Source organism: Daktulosphaira vitifoliae, unplaced genomic scaffold (genome assembly GCF_025091365.1).
Source record: "Daktulosphaira vitifoliae isolate Bord-2020 unplaced genomic scaffold, ASM2509136v1 Scaffold_4, whole genome shotgun sequence".
Taxonomy (NCBI): domain Eukaryota; kingdom Metazoa; phylum Arthropoda; class Insecta; order Hemiptera; family Phylloxeridae; genus Daktulosphaira; species Daktulosphaira vitifoliae.
Window position 1 is genome coordinate 21595069 of NW_026099575.1, and position 16086 is coordinate 21611154.

The 16086-nt window shown below is 30.3% G+C and overlaps 3 protein-coding genes and 1 pseudogene across 3 annotated transcripts; 2 read left to right on the forward strand and 2 right to left on the reverse strand.

Moving 5' to 3' along the window:
• The first annotated feature begins 923 nt into the window (after positions 1-923).
• On the forward strand, positions 924-1478 carry LOC126904990 (SCAN domain-containing protein 3-like). The gene has a single exon (XM_050684394.1). It carries the CDS (start codon positions 924-926, stop codon positions 1476-1478), a length of 555 nt encoding a protein of 184 aa, XP_050540351.1.
• A 58-nt stretch (positions 1479-1536) lies between these two features.
• LOC126904991 (protein FAM200A-like) lies at positions 1537-2127 on the forward strand. The gene has a single exon (XM_050684395.1). The coding sequence runs from the start codon at positions 1537-1539 to the stop codon at positions 2125-2127; it is 591 nt and encodes a 196-aa protein (XP_050540352.1).
• Positions 2128-2250: 123 nt separating this feature from the next.
• Positions 2251-9067, reverse strand: LOC126904992 (uncharacterized; annotated as a pseudogene).
• A 3560-nt stretch (positions 9068-12627) lies between these two features.
• On the reverse strand, positions 12628-15864 carry LOC126904993 (uncharacterized). Its single transcript, XM_050684396.1, has 2 exons — positions 14574-15864; positions 12628-12692 (listed from the first exon to the last, which is right to left on the reverse strand). Exons 1-2 carry the CDS (start codon positions 15862-15864, stop codon positions 12628-12630), a joined length of 1356 nt encoding a protein of 451 aa, XP_050540353.1.
• Between the last annotated feature and the right edge of the window lie 222 nt (positions 15865-16086).

The following is a 16086-nucleotide window of genomic DNA, read 5'->3' on the forward strand; positions in this document are numbered from 1 at the left end:
TTTGACATTTATTTTTACAATTTTCCTCTGGTTTCAAAAAAATTATGAATAGTTCAATATCAACTTTTTGGCACTTAGCCCGTTATTGAATTCAAGTCCTCATATATTCTAATTACTATTAAAATTTAAATATTAACACGCTTTATTCTCATTAAGAGATAGTATTCATTACGATTATGGGGGATGATTTCCGTATCGTCATTTTTCGTCACTACCTCCACATTCCGGAAGTGGATAATTTACGCGCCTTCTGCTTTCCTTGTACGTGGTAGCCGTTTCTCAGACTACCTCCTCGGAATCGAACCCTGTATTCACATTACTCATTACAACCACGATATTGATAGTAACTACTATCATAACGTAAACCAGTGGTTCTCAATCTGGGGCGCGCCCCACTTGGGAGGCGTGAAAATGTTGAAAAAAAAACACAAAAAATGAAAACGTTGCCGTTTTCTACGCCTTGCCGGTATGTTGGTCGCCGCCGCGGTCGATCAGTAGATATACATTATACACCGAGCGATTATTACGATTTTATCGTTTAACAATACTACGGTATTAATAGAAGTATTGTTTTGGCGAAAAACCGCCACTCGACGCGATAAGAACAAATTTTGGTGACCCGTAAATAAATATAACGATTACTCTAATAGTTTTGTACAACGTATGAGATAATTTCTATAATTTTGTATTGTTAGTATTTAGTTGTGTCGTAGCTTTCATACCGCACGTACTTGTTTCAGTTTATAATTTTGTTTTTAATATTATTACTGGTGGTAATTTGATATATCATAACTAAAAATGTCAAAATCAAAAAAAAGATTGTATAATGCCGATTATATTAAATACGGATTTAGTGTAATTGAGAAAAATGGAAATCATTTACCTCAGTGCGTGATTTGTCACATAGTTTGAGTAATGATGCGATGCGACCTAGACGATTGAAACGTCATTTAATCACTAAACATCCCAGTTTAAAAGACAAACCGATCGATTTTTTTCATGCTAAAATAAACTCGGTAAAACGTGTGAAACTTGATTCTACTGGTCATTTTGCAATGGAAAATGAAAAGCTTATGGAAGCTTCTTACGAGATTGCCTTGTTGATAGCTAAAGACAAGAAACCACACACTATTGGTGAGTCCCTTGTAAAACCTTGTTTACTTACTGCTTTTAAAACTATATTGAACGAAGAAAGTTGTGCTAAAGTTGCAAAAATTTCTCTGTCAAACGATACAATAAAACGCAGAATCGATGAAATGGCTCATGATTTGAAGAATCAAATAATAGAAAAATTAAATAAGTCTCCGTTCTTTTCACTTCAGTGTGATGAAACAACGGACATTTCGCAGAATTCTCAATTACTGTTTTATTGTAAATTTATTGATGATAAAAAATTCAAGGAAGAAATATTATTCTCTCAAACTCTTAAAACAACAAAAAGGCGGTTGATGTATTTTCTGTTCTTTCTGATTTTTTGATATCTAACAGTTTTTCTCGGGAGAAAGTAATTGGTATATGTACTGACGGAGACAAGCTATGACTGGCTGTAAAAATGGTTTTATTCAACTAGTCAAGGAAAAAAACCCGAACATAATTGGTTCACACTGCATCATTCATAGACAGGCTTTAGCTTGCAAGACTTTACCTAAATCACTAAACTCCGTTTTGAATTTGGCAATAAAAATTGTTAATTGTGTAAAATCTAGTGCTTTAAACACTAGAATTTTTAATGTTTTGTGTAATGAGTTGCTAAGTGACCATAAAACTCTTATTTATCACACAGAAGTTCGTTGGCTGTCTAAATGTAATATGCTTGATAGAATGTACAGTTTTAAGTCTGAGATTGAAATATTTTTAATGAGTGCTGGGAAATTAGATCTATACAATAAGTTTACAGATGAAAAATGTATGTTTTATATAGCATATTTAGCAGACTTTTTTGGATTCCTAAATGTTCTAAATTTAAAACTTCAAGGACATACAAATATTCTGAAGTCGTACGATACAATTCAAGCTTTTTTAGAAAAAATATCATGTGGCAACGCCGTCTTTGTGCGACCAAACCTAATTTCTCATATTTTCCACGGCTTAATGAACTTCTTGATGATACCGAAAATTACATATTAAATATCGAGAATGAGTTTAAGGAATTGATTTCAGCACATTAGGTATCTTTTAAAGACCAACTATCAAAGTATTTCCCTGATATTTTTACAGAAAATTGGCAATTTAAATTAATATTAGATCCATTCAAAATTGATGTGGACATACTTCCAGATTATCTTCAAGAGCAAACCATCGACCTTAAAAATGATTCACAAGCAAAAGAAGACTTTAAAAATAAGACTGTTGAAGATTTTTGGCTGTGTTATCTCTCTATATATCCTATATATAATTAATTTAATATTAAAAAAACGGTAGCACAGTGGGGTCGCGGCATAGTAGAGACATTGCATAGTAGGGTCCAGTATAGATTTAATCTGACAGTGATTAAAATCACTATCATAAGAAACGCTTCGATGCAAATCTGTAGATAGTGTTTAATTTTAAAAAATTGATGGATAATTGCAAAAGCAACATCAACTTCTATTAAAATAAAATACAAAACCCATAATTATCATACAAAAATAGTATATTTTTCAATATGGTAGCCATTTGCGTATAGAAGATAGATCGTCGGGACAAATTTTTTTTTTTCATTTTGTAGTACATAAAATAAGCTTTAATTTTATATATGTTTAAAGGACGCAGTATTTCCGGAACATTTTCAAAAATTAAGTTGAAAAAGTTATTTTTTGTAAAAAAGTTACTATTTTAAATCCTCCCAGTGAGCAGAATAAGTGTTAGATTTTCAAAAAAAATTATATCAAATGAAAGGGAAATATCTAAGGTTTCAATACAAAAAAATATTATTTTTATTTGTTCATTTTTGAAAAAGTTATGGCAGTTTTAAGTACAAAAAACATCCCGATAAAATGTAATTTTTATCGCAAACATTACATTTTTTTTTAAATTTTCGACAGCCATTTGCACATAGAAGATAAGATGTCGGGACAAATTTTTTTTTTTCATTTGATAGTATATAACATAACCTTTGATTTGATATATGTTTAAAGGACGCAGTATTTCCGGAACATTTTCAAAAGTTCAGTTGAAAAAGATCTATGTTTTTTACAATATTTTAAGTTTTGAACGCCCCCTATATAAGGGGAAATTGTCCAATTTTAATAAAAAGTATGTCAAATGAAAGATGTACTTATAATGTATTTAGAAAAAAAAAATTTGTGCTGATATATACATTTTTCAAAAAGTTATAGCATTTTTAAGTTGAAAATTTAAAATCGAAAATCGAAAATTTTAACACAAAAATAGTGTTTTTTTAACTACGGCAGCCGTTTAAATGTAGAAAAAAAAGTGTCGGGACAAATTTTTTTTTTTCATTTTGTAGTACATAAAATAAGCTTTAATTTGATATATGTTTAAAGGACGCAGTCTTTCCGGAACATTTTCAAAAATTAAGTTGAAAAAATTAATTTTTGTAAAAAAGTTGCCATTTTAAATCCCCCCCAATGAGCAGGTTAAGTGATAGATTTTCAAAAAAATGATATCAAATGAAAGGTAAATATCTAAGGTTTTAGTATAAAAAAAAATTATGTTGATTTGTTGATTTTTCAAAAAGTTATGGAAGTTTTAAGAAAAAAAAGTGAAAAAATTTCGAAAATTAGCGATTTTTAAATTTGTAATTTTTTTGGATATTTCCCCCATTTGCGGGGAACGAGGGAATTTTTTTCAATTTTTAAGGGTAATGTCTTCAACTAGATACGATTTGTGATCTTTTGACGTATTTTTGAAAGAAATCGGTCCAGTGAGAGCTGAGAAAAAGTGGCAACAGACATATAAAAAAAAAAAAAAAAAAAAAAACACATCATAGTAAAATTAATACCTTCTCCGCTTCGCATCGAAGCTAAAACGTCATTGAAGTTGTATTCATATTAATGCAATAACCAACATTAAAGTATAGTTTACATATAAATGTTATGCATATATCAATCTTATAGTAGTGAGAGGGGTGGCGTGAGCATATAAAATAGCTTGAAAGGGGGCGTGGACCTCAAAAGCTTGAGAACCCATGACATAAACTAAAAAGTAAAAAATAAATATAGTTTAAAAAAACTAAAAAATACACGCTTTTAAAGAACATTGAACTAAAAAGTTAAAAATAAGCTTAAAACAATAATACTAGTATTTTTCGTTCATTATTGTTTTAAGCTTATTTTAAAAATTATTTTTAACTTTTTAGTTTGATGTGCTTTAAAAGCGTGTTTTTTTAAACTATATTTATTTATAACTACTTGTCTTTGTCGTTCTAAACCGTCGAACCATACGACCCTGATAGAACCACAACATCAGGTTCTAACCATATACAAGCCCTACCTTTAATTTAATCATTTTTATTTTATTAATTCTAGTTGTTTGAATTATAACACAAGGATATAATTTTAAATACACTATAAAAGTATCTTTTGCATAATTCTCATATTTTTCTAGATTTACATCATTACACGTCAATGTACTTAAAATCACATTAAAATATTTATGGAGTTTTTTATTTAATCCAGTTATTTCAAAAACCACCATTGGAAAACTAACGTCAATATAATTTGACGCATAATTCGGAGAATTACACTGTACATATCTGAAACATATTTAGAATTTAATATCCTATAAAATATATAATTACTACTCGCCAGTAAAATAATCAAAAAGGGCCGATCTATATTAATCTTTTTATAGTAATTGTACACCTGCATAACAAACTATTTAATTAAAAAAAATTGTATAAAACTTTAACGTAGTAAACATTATTCTTTATCGCTCTTCCCAGAAATTCTTCTATTGTTCTATAGTTTATTTTTAACACAACATACACCCTCTTAGATAACTAATATTATGCATTCTCTGTGATATGTATTCCCGTTATTGATAAGTACAGTTTAATTTTATAAAACCGGTTTCACACTACACGTTTTCGACCCTGCATCGGAAACGCTGGCGACACTAGTTTAAATTAATACTGCGTGTTTCTATAAGCGCTTACACTCAGCAATAAAGACGCGCGTTTCCGATGATGGCCAACGTTCATGTTTGATTTTTGCCGTCTGGACGCTAAAATAGAACAATTGATTTATTCAAGCACTTTGGTTTTCACAGCGTTTTAATCGCGCGTCGAGTATCATATTTGTTTTATAATTTTTTGATCTATTAAGTATCCTTGTATTTTTGAAAATTAAAACATTATTTGGTATGTTTAATACTGAAACATTTATAATTGTTGTCAAAAATGAGTAGATTATTTGGAATCCAATTAATTTTCTCTCTTTATATTTACTTTGAAAACAGTTCTGTCAATAAGGGTTCATATATAGTTATATACAACTGCATAAGTTTCTGAAGTGCAGGGTAGTCTGATGTAATATTATTAACAGTGCCATCCAAATTAAAATCAATGGGGATGCATAACTATGTTTACTAGTCTAGAAAAAGGATTTTTATTTTGCTCATCAATTTCATTTTTTTTTAACAAATTTTATTTATCCAATATGAATAAAAATTTATTTTTTTAAAACAATCATTAATCAGATCAAAAATAAAAATAATTAAATTTTTTAATCCCAGCCGCAGCACCACCATAGTATTTTGCCAGCCTTCGTGTTATGCAATCTGCTACATACTCAGTAGATTTATCCAACTCCCAAAGAGGTAAAATTATTCCAAATAATCAATTTTTAACGTTTCCAATTTTCCATATTAATTCACGGAATACAATAAATAATTATTCTTATAAAAAAGAACAATGTTACAATGATATTTAATTTATAATTATTTATTTCAACAATATTTTGTTATTGAACATTGTTTTAATTTTAATCCAAGAAGTTCATTAAACTTTTTTGTTACTAATGTTTATTATATATAAGACATACATAAATATTGTTCAACAAAAAAAAATGTTTTATATTATTTTAAATTGTTATTATAAACACATATACAAGACGCGAAGGATTGTTATTAGTATAAATATTTATTTATGTAAACATCTATATTTGTTTCTTAATACCATCCTTATTCAGTAAATTAAATAATAATAAAAAATCTCCATTTTAATCGTCTTAATTAAATATATAATTAAATATATTCTAAGAGAAAGAGAAAAGAGCCGACTCGTCTTAATGATTACATGTTAACTACCTCAACAAATGCAACATCTAAACCAGTTGAGTCAATTGTATCTGTTCATGACTATTATAGGATTTATATTTATTATAAGATATTAGACTCCATTACAATAAAATTAAAAAAAAGATTTTCTCCGAAAAGTTTAACTTAGGCTGTTTCTGTAGACAAATTCATGCAACTTCAATATGAAAGAAGTTTAATATTTATTGATCATTATAAGGTTATATTTATAATACATTAAATACTTATTTATGTGGGAATTACAACAGGCAACTACAGGAACAGAGCGAAGACGCAATACTATTATTTAATACATATAAATTTATTAATACACAAAAGCTCTGTTAAATATTAACAAACTAAAATAACATATATATATATTTAATCACACGCGAAAATTCTGTTAAAAATTCACAAAACAAAAATAATATATAAAACAAAACACACATAAAAAAAAAAATTACATAAAAACAGTCTTCATTTAATTTTCCTTTCTTATAATACTTAATGATACCATTATCTACCTCCAGACCCTGGAAGTGGTGCCATCCTTTTTTACAACATACAGTGTAATTATTCCTTTAACATTATAATAATTAAAACTTATATCTAGTTTTCCCAACAGCTTAAAATATTTACCTATATAATCTTTTAACATAATGTCATTTTCTAATAATTTACTAAGTAACAAGATTCACTTATTAAAGAATAAAAACTTCCAGTATCTATTTGAAATTTTAACTTAACCTTATCTAACATGACATTTATTTCAATAGAGTTAATGTCATTTACATTGTTTTCAGTATTTATTTTGAAAATCTTTGATTCATTAAAAAAAACCCAGCACAGGGGGGTCGTGGCACAGTTGTGACGTGGTATAGTTGGATCAAGTATAATGATATCTGACAGTGATCAAAATCACTATCAAAAATAAACGCTTCGATGCAAATCTTTAGATAGTGTTTAATTTTAAAAAAATTGGTGTTTTATTCCAAAAGCTACTTGATCTGCTGGTTCCTTATTAATATCTCGATTAAGATAAAGTATGTCGAATGAAAAAGGGTTTATTAAAAAATATTATTTCTCATAAAAAAATTGTGTGGATCCATAAACTTTTCAATAAGTTATAGCATTATAAAGTTNAGGTCAAAGTTCTACTTTCTATATGCATTTTTTATATTTGAAGCCCCACCATATATAGGGAAATAGTCTAATTAAAAAAAAAAGTATATCCAATGAAAGATTTATATAAATACTACTTCTCATGAAAAAATTGTATTGATCCATACATTTTTTAAAAAGTTATAGCACTTTAAAGTAAAAAATGTAAATTATAAAATCGAAAATTTTCACATAAAAATAGCATTTGGTAGCCGTTTTCACCATGAAGACAAGTGCAGAGGTCAAATTTTTTTTTTTTCAAATTAAAGTACATTATATTAGCTTTAATTTAAGATATATATAAAAGTGTCAGACCTTCCGGAACATTTTCAAAAGTTAAGTTGAAAAAGTTAATTTTTTGTGAAAAAGTTGTCATTTTAAATCCCCCCCTGTGGGCAGAAAAAAGGTCAAATTTACAAAAAAAATATACCAAATAATAGGTAAAGACATCAAGCATCTATATAAAAAAAAATTATATTGATATGTTCATTTTTGAAAAAGTTAGAGCAGTTTTTAGTAAAAAAAATTGAAAAAATTTCGAAAATTAGCAATTTTTAAATTTGTAATTTTTTTGGAGGTTTCCCCCATTTACGGGGAACGAGGGAAATTTTTTCAATTTTGAAGGGTAATGTCTTCGACTAGATACAATTTGTGATCTTTTGACGTATCGTTGAAAGAAATCCGTTCGGTGAGAGCTGAGAAAAAGTGGTAACAGACACAAAAAAAAAAAAAATAAAAAAAATAAACACATCATAGTAAAACCAATACCTTCTCAGCTTCGCATCGAAGCTAAAATATTATCATTTTCCGAATCAGTATCACTATTATTATTATTAATAAAGTGTGTATTGAAAGATTTGTTTTTATGCTTAACAATATTTTTTTTACATATAGGGGTCAGGTGCCCTTTTAAATTACATTTATTACAAGTATATTCATTACATTCCATTGTCTTATGATTGATACGACCACAAACTTGACATTTGGTTTTGTTGTTTTTAACATTTTGATTCCTGGCATTTGTATGGTTTGGTTTATTTTTTAAATCCATGGTGATCCTTTGATTATATTTGTTGTGTTTGACATAATTTATTTCATTTACCTCTTGTTGGTTATTTTTGCTAGCCATTTCTTTAGCTAAAGCGATATCTATCATTTTTGCTAAGGTGGTATCTTTATCTTTAGCATCAACTTCAAATAAGCGTTACTTATAGTTCTTTTCTAATCCTTAAGTGAAAATGTCATGAAGGACTATGTTTAGCTCACTTCCAAAACCACAAGGCATTGCTAACGTGCGTACTCTGGCTGCCCATTCTGATATTGTCTCCGTTGGCTATTTTTCAGCTCTATAAAATGTATTCTAGCTGAAAAATACGACTTAACTGGAGTGAAATGTTTGTCCAAGAGTAGGATTAGTTCTTTAAAAGTTTTGATTTGGAATTCTGTCAGAACACATAGACTTTGAAGAAGTGATAAAAAGTCATCACTTTAATGAGGTAATCAGCATAGTTTTTTGTCTTTCCTCTTCAGTAATATTACCTACTATAAAATTACTCTTTAACTTTAATTTGAAAGTTTTCCACTCATTTGTTCGGTGGTCGAAAAACATGTGACCAAGGCCAATATAGGCCTGTCCATTATTGTCAATAGTTGCATTTCTGGTCAGCATCAAATCCTCGTCGCCAATTTATGTTCTATATTATGATAGAACTAATATAAATTAAACACAAATTTCAATTATTTTAAAATGAATGTATTTTATTAAATGTAAAAAAACTTTTACATATGAACTGTGTTTTTGGTTAACATTGACACGGCACCGCCTTTTGCTCTAGGCTGGCGCTCACCCGTGTCTCTCGATATCAGCCGTCCAGCTATTAATATGACAATCAATTTTGACATTACAATTCAATTTATAATCACTTTATACTGCACTTTTACTACATTATAAGCACCTTATATTCATTTGTATTTTCATTATTAACAATTTATTATTGCATTTATATTATATTATAATTATCATATTAAGTACAAATCTATTTGAATTATGCACCTTATATTTAAGTTTTATAATTAAGTCAAATTGAACAAAATGTCTTTGTTATTCTTTATGTGTGTCATACGGGGGCGTATGACAAAATAGAAAGGGGTGCATTTGTAATATTATATTATTACACATAATATTAATATATAATATGATGTTATCATTTGTTCATGTATGTCACATATTATGATTATACAAGATCACCAAAACAGGGTTCTCTTATTTAAAATACAAAATAACCTTTTAACTATACGATAAAATCTCCCTCTTGTAGAAATTATTAAGTAACGCCTACACGCTGGGACCCCATTTTAATTAACCAATTAGAATACAAAGCCTCAGCTTCTAGGATCACGGTAGAGATCGCTGGGCTACCCCCTTCACACTATAAAAAGCCATTTTTCCCCATTAAAACCAGTTCTTTTGACGATTTTAAAATACACAAAATCTACGACACTCTACTCAAGATTTCACTCTCCGGGACTTAGTCGATTTTTTAATTAATTTGGACTTAGAATATTTTTCTTTAAAACTAAATGACACTTAGAAATTTTAAAGTGAATTTTGTTTTGGTGAATCTTTTAATTTAATTTAATTTGTTCAATCATTAATAATATTTTATTTTTCTTATTGTGGAAATAAATATCAAATAATATTTTAAACATTATATCTTATTAAAATTATTTTATTTTAATAATAAACCCAACCTAATTTTAGATTTTTATTTAATTATAAAAATTTATTGTGAGCTTTTCTTATTGGGTAGCTAGTCTCGTTACTAATGTCTTTGTTTTAACAAACATCGCGCCGGCAGACAGAGCTAAAGGTCACAATCTTCTCAATTTAAATTGAGATTTAAATTTATTTAATGGTAATTTTATTTGACTAAGTGTATTGCAATCCTATACTTATTGGGTAGCTAGTTTCGTTACTAATGTCTTTGTTTTAACAAACATCGCGCCGGCAGACAGAGTAAAGGTTGCAAGTAAATATTATTCAAAAATTAGGTACATTAGGTTAGAATATATTTGTAAGCCTATGCGTATTGGGTAGCTAGTCTCGTTACTAATGTCTTTGTTTTAATAAACATCGCGCCGGCAGACAGCGTAAAGAAACTTACAAATATATTTTTAGTGTTTAATTTTTGTCTTGGTTATTATTGTGCCGCATCCTTTCAAGGTGCTTCATTTTAGCACCGGGACACATTGGGCCACCACAATTCTGCCTTGATAAAATTTTTTACATAGATATAGATATTTCTGAATCTTGTTTTGGCCAGGCCAGAGGAAAATTTAAGAAATATTGGTATCGATCTCTCAATAAAATATACTCTCTAAAAAAAAAAATACTTATTCAACAGACGTAAAAAAAAAATCAATAAGTAAAAAATTAAAATTGTATTTATAATAAAATACAGAGTGTTTAGAATCAATCACAAGTAAGACCAGTTGTAGACTTTGTGTAATTAAATCATATTATTTAAAGTCTTGAATCGTTTTATAATTAATTACATAGACTATGTTACACATAGTGTAAATCGTATACGTAGTGCGTTTAATACGGAAATCAACACTGGATTACTTAAAATATTATTATATCACACAGGACGTAAGGTAAGTACAATTTAACTTATGCTTTCGAACTTCCAACAATCTATTGCGTGATAAACCATCAATAATTAATGAGAGAAATAATTAATAAAAAAAATTGAAGACAATTAAATCTACATTAAAATTCCAAAAACTCATAACAAATAATGATAACAATAATCTATTAGTATCCCCTAATTTCTTTTTATATTTAACCTACGCCTTCTCATTTTTATACACTAATTTTTCTTTTTCTATTCTTTCTTTTTATTTTTGGTTTATTACAAATATATAACAGAACTTGACGGTAATGATTGATTGTCAGAGTCTTCAGAAATATCAGGTAAACTTGTGTGTAATTCATAAGTTCCTGCGATATCTGGTAAATTAATCAGGTTCTCACATATATTGTCATCAAGTTCTTCGTCTACTGGCGGTGGAATATATACAGCATCAACGATATCAGTCTGAAATAAATCCTCATCTTCGTTCAATATGGCCAAGAGCTCAGCAGTTGACAGAAGTCTTTCGTTTTTCCAAGACATCACAATAACGATATAAAATATTTCAAGAACAAAGTTTGTGAAAAAAAAAATTGTAAAATATACGTCTTATTAGTTATTTCAATTCAATATTTTCTAAAACTGCACTTCACAAATCAATATTGATATTTTATAAATTATTCTATGACTTATAAGTTTATTGTTATGACGTGAGAATAAAAACTCTGATTTTCGAGTAATTTCAGTATATTTCTTTTGTATGTTAACTGTTAAGTTATAGTTAAAACTTAAGCGAAAAATTTGTTTTACAATTAGAATTAAATATACTTTGAAAACAACCAACAGTCGAAAAAAGTAAGTTTTTCAAAATTTAAATTTTAGTTGTGCTGGGCAAACGTATACTGTTATTGGTATGATAACTTTTGATAATGTTAATAACGTTTAATGTTAGTTTTTAAAAAATTTTCAAATTTATTATAAAACAACAATATATTTTCTTATGAATCATTTTTATCAACGACATTTTTATTTTTAATATGATAATTGTATGGTACTAATAACTATTTACGTTAGCCTATTTTTGTGACTTTTGTTATAATTAAATCAATGATTTTTAGATGAGTGTAGTAAATAAAAAATGGTTAAATGGTATGCAAAATAAACGCAGGAAGTGTGTATCTGATCTTAAAGTAGGTGGTCAATATAAGGTTTTGGGTCTATTCGTAGTAAAATCGAAATATTCCACTCAAACACCGGTAGCTGAAGTGAAACTGGATGTCGAACCCTCTTTTCAAGTTTATCTACCGTCTAGGTTTCAATTTACACGAGAAGATTTGGCAAAAGGGTTCGACTAAAATCTGAAGCTTGTTTCTAACGAACGAAAAGATCAAACTTCGAGTAACGATATAAAGTTTATGTAAATGAATATTGTATACTTTAAAATGATAATAAAATATGGATTTGTAGAAAAATATTACGCGTTGTTGAATATTCAATAAAACTATAATTATGTTTGAATGCGTTATTTTAAAACTATACTTGATAAATAATAAAAGAAATATTAATAAACAACGGTAAAACTTAAAGTAAAAAACTAAAATTTGATACAGCTTGTTTCTAACACAATATATGTACAATATTTGAAGTATGATATAGAGTCTATGTAAATGAATATTATATATTTTAAAAACGATAATAAAAATAGTGATTTTTAGAAAAAATATTTGAAAATCCAACAAAATTACAATTAAATTTGAGCCCGTAAATCTGTACTTGTTAAAAAAAAATAAAAAAGTTGCTGGTGTATTAATCGAACAATGGGTGAAAATAAATCAATACGAAAAATAATATTTAGCGAGTATTTTTGCTAACTCAGCGTCTGCAAAAGAAATATTAAATAGCAAAAATAAACAGTAGTCACGTTAGTAAGTGTAAGTAAAATGTTAGTGTTTTAACAAAAGTCACGTAAAATAATATTAAAGTCCAATGGACGTCCAATGAATGGTCATAACACGAAAGTGTTTTACAAAAATTATCAACTCCAGGGGTAGGGGATACTGTTGGTATGAAATTGCTGATGTAAAAATAATAATGAAATGAAACTTTACAATTCCCAGAGTAAATTATTTCACTACTTTATACTTTTAACGTTAAGTTAATTATCTTAACATAAATGACGGATCGGGGGTTTACTTACACAGTCGAATAATAGGCTAAAAACACAATCTACACATTTTTTTTACTAATGACACGATTCTTTTAATCATACACAAATTAAATAATTACATATAATATGAACATTAAGTAATAAGAAAAAGGAGTAACATCACCCAGCCACTTGACACATCTCCACAACAATACTTCTTGGCCGACGCCAACAATCCTGAATGCCACGATTAATTTTATATTGACAAGACGCACTAACTTGACAATACCACAGAAAAGGAAACACCACCAGTGTATGGACGTTAAGGACACCAACTCCAAAGATGGATTGAGCCTTTAGTAACCGTATGTTGGGGCTTCGCCTATACAGGCTGACACAAACCCAACAAAAAAAAACTATACCAGATCACTGGCCACGAGTCATCAGACCCAAACGGTTCGGTACGACTTCACTCGCGTACACCGACGTAGTTAGTGACGGCAAACTGCCGGTAGTGCCGGACACGAGTGTCGTCATTACATGGAGAGGGGTAATGCGATTCGAGCTATGTGGGGAACTTGACCGGTACACACTTTAACTTTTGAACATCCTCCCCCTTGGAAGACGATCACGTCTTACAATTGAAGCTGAGATGGTTGATCTATGAAAGGTACAGAGCACTACAGAGCTTGATGGCATGGGTGGACAACTCATAACAGATAATAACAACAATATAAAATATAAAAGAATCTGTATAACAAACACAATGAATACTGATAACAAATGTATAAAACGGTGACAATGGTATAAATATAAAAATAAATAAATAAATACATGGCAATATACATAACCACCAATAAACTTTGGTCATATTAGACAAATAACATAAGTAAACCAAAAAAAATAAAATGTAAACAAATCTATATTTTAAGATAAAACAATTTTTTTTTTTTTTAAACAAGTGCAGGAAGCCACCGATCACATCCTTTATTATAATAAAAACCTAACTAATTAATATATATTTTCTCTCTCCCCCGTGATTTTCCGCTCTCTCCTTTTTTTTTTTTTTNACAGTGATACAACCGGTTTTTTATGTTGCCCGTCCAACCGTAAATAAACAACAGCTGAGTAGCCCCTCTCAGATGCATCACAGAATCCACAAATATAACACGCGATGTTGCGTCGGGTACCGATAAAACGTGGTATACGGGCGTTTTGTAATGAAGGCAAATCAGCGACAAATGTGCGCCACAAGTCCAAAATATCACTAGGCAACGGTTCATCCCACGTTAAGTTGACCTGCCATACCCGTTGCATCAACTGCTTAGCATAAAATATAACCGGACAGACCAGACCAAGTGGGTCAAAGATGCGCGCTATGAGCGACAACATACCTCGCTTAGTAGTAGTGGCCGGGACGGCCTGTACGTGATAGTAAAACGTATCTCTACAGTGGTCCCACTGGAGACCGAGTACTTTCGTGCCCATAGCGTCGTGGTCATCAAAAGGTAGCATACCTATCACACGATCATCCGGCGAAACATTATTTAAAACGACTTCTGTGTTACTTGCCCACTTTTTTAAAACCATACCCGCTCTACCCAAAACTGTAATAAGCTCTGATTGTAATTTTAACGCCTCTTCCACCGTGTCACCACCTACACAAATATCATCTACATACGTGCTGAATAATAACGCATCTCGAACAGCCGGAAATTCACCACAATACTGTTCAGCTATATTATATAAGACTCTAATAGCAGTAAAAGGCGAACAGTTCACCCCGTAGGTTACCGTATTTAGCTGGTATTCACGTAACTCGTCGTGAGGCGACGCGCGCCACAATATGTGTTGGTAACAACGATGCTCGGGTAACATTAAAATTTGGCGGTACATCTTGTTAATATCAGCCGTAAAGGCAAAGCGTGATAACCGGAATAAAGTTAAAACATCGATAACATCACGTTGCAATTTTGGCCCAGCGTATAGACATTGGTTTAATGATGTTCCGGAAAATGCTTGAGCCGACGCATCGAAAACCACCCTTAATTTTATATCCCCTTCTGAATGTTTATATACGGCATGATGAGGAATGAAGTACAAGCCTTTAGATGTAGCAAGAGACATATGGCCCAAGGCCAAATATTCTGCCATGAAGGCACAATAAGACTCACGTAACTGACGATCCGTCTGTAATTTTTTCTCTAAAAACGTAAAACGTCGTACAGCGACTGTACGTGAACCATAAAAAGTATCGTCCGCAACCGGTTGACAAAAAAACAACGGTACCACAAAACGTCCGTATACATCACGCGAGCTTTTCTCAATATACATAGTTTCGCAGAGACCGGCGTGAGTAAAATCATCAGGCGCCGCCTCAGGTTCTTCTATTTGCCAGAATTTACTAATTATATTTTCCACCGACGACACAAGAGAAATAGGGCAAGACACTTCAGTATAATCGTTGGTCTGGGGGACTGGACCGATAAGTATCCATCCAAACACTGAGCCAAAAGCCACTGGCAGCGACTCTCCGACGGAGACGCGATTACCGTCGAGTATACGTGCGAACAAGTCTGCGCCGAGCAATAAGTCCACATTATTAGGCACCGCAAATGACGGATCAGCTAAAGCTAGGTTATCATATTTCGCGGCTATGTCATCAGCAATACCTTCACTGGGCATCTGGACGGTAATAGTAGGAAACATCCATGCGTTGAATGTAAAAATAGGCTCTGTCGCGTATCTTGGTCGTATATCACACTTTACTAACCCTTGAACATTTGGTACTGATGTCCCTGACAAACCAGAAACCGGGGCCGTCCATCGTGTAACCCGAAGTCCTAATCGCGTAACACAAGCCGAAGTTATTGCATTAATTTGTGACGCCGAGTCCACAAGTGCCCG

Coding starts and splice junctions, on each gene's coding strand:
- LOC126904990 (XM_050684394.1), top strand. CDS start 924: ATGCGACCTAGACGATTGAAACGTCATTTAATCACTAAACATCCCAGT.
- LOC126904991 (XM_050684395.1), top strand. CDS start 1,537: ATGACTGGCTGTAAAAATGGTTTTATTCAACTAGTCAAGGAAAAAAAC.
- LOC126904993 (XM_050684396.1), bottom strand. CDS start 15,864: ATGCCCAGTGAAGGTATTGCTGATGACATAGCCGCGAAATATGATAAC. Junction 12,693..14,573: donor GGCCACTACTACTAAGCGAG/GTATGTTGTCGC, acceptor TCATTTACATAG/ACTCTATATCATACTTCAAA.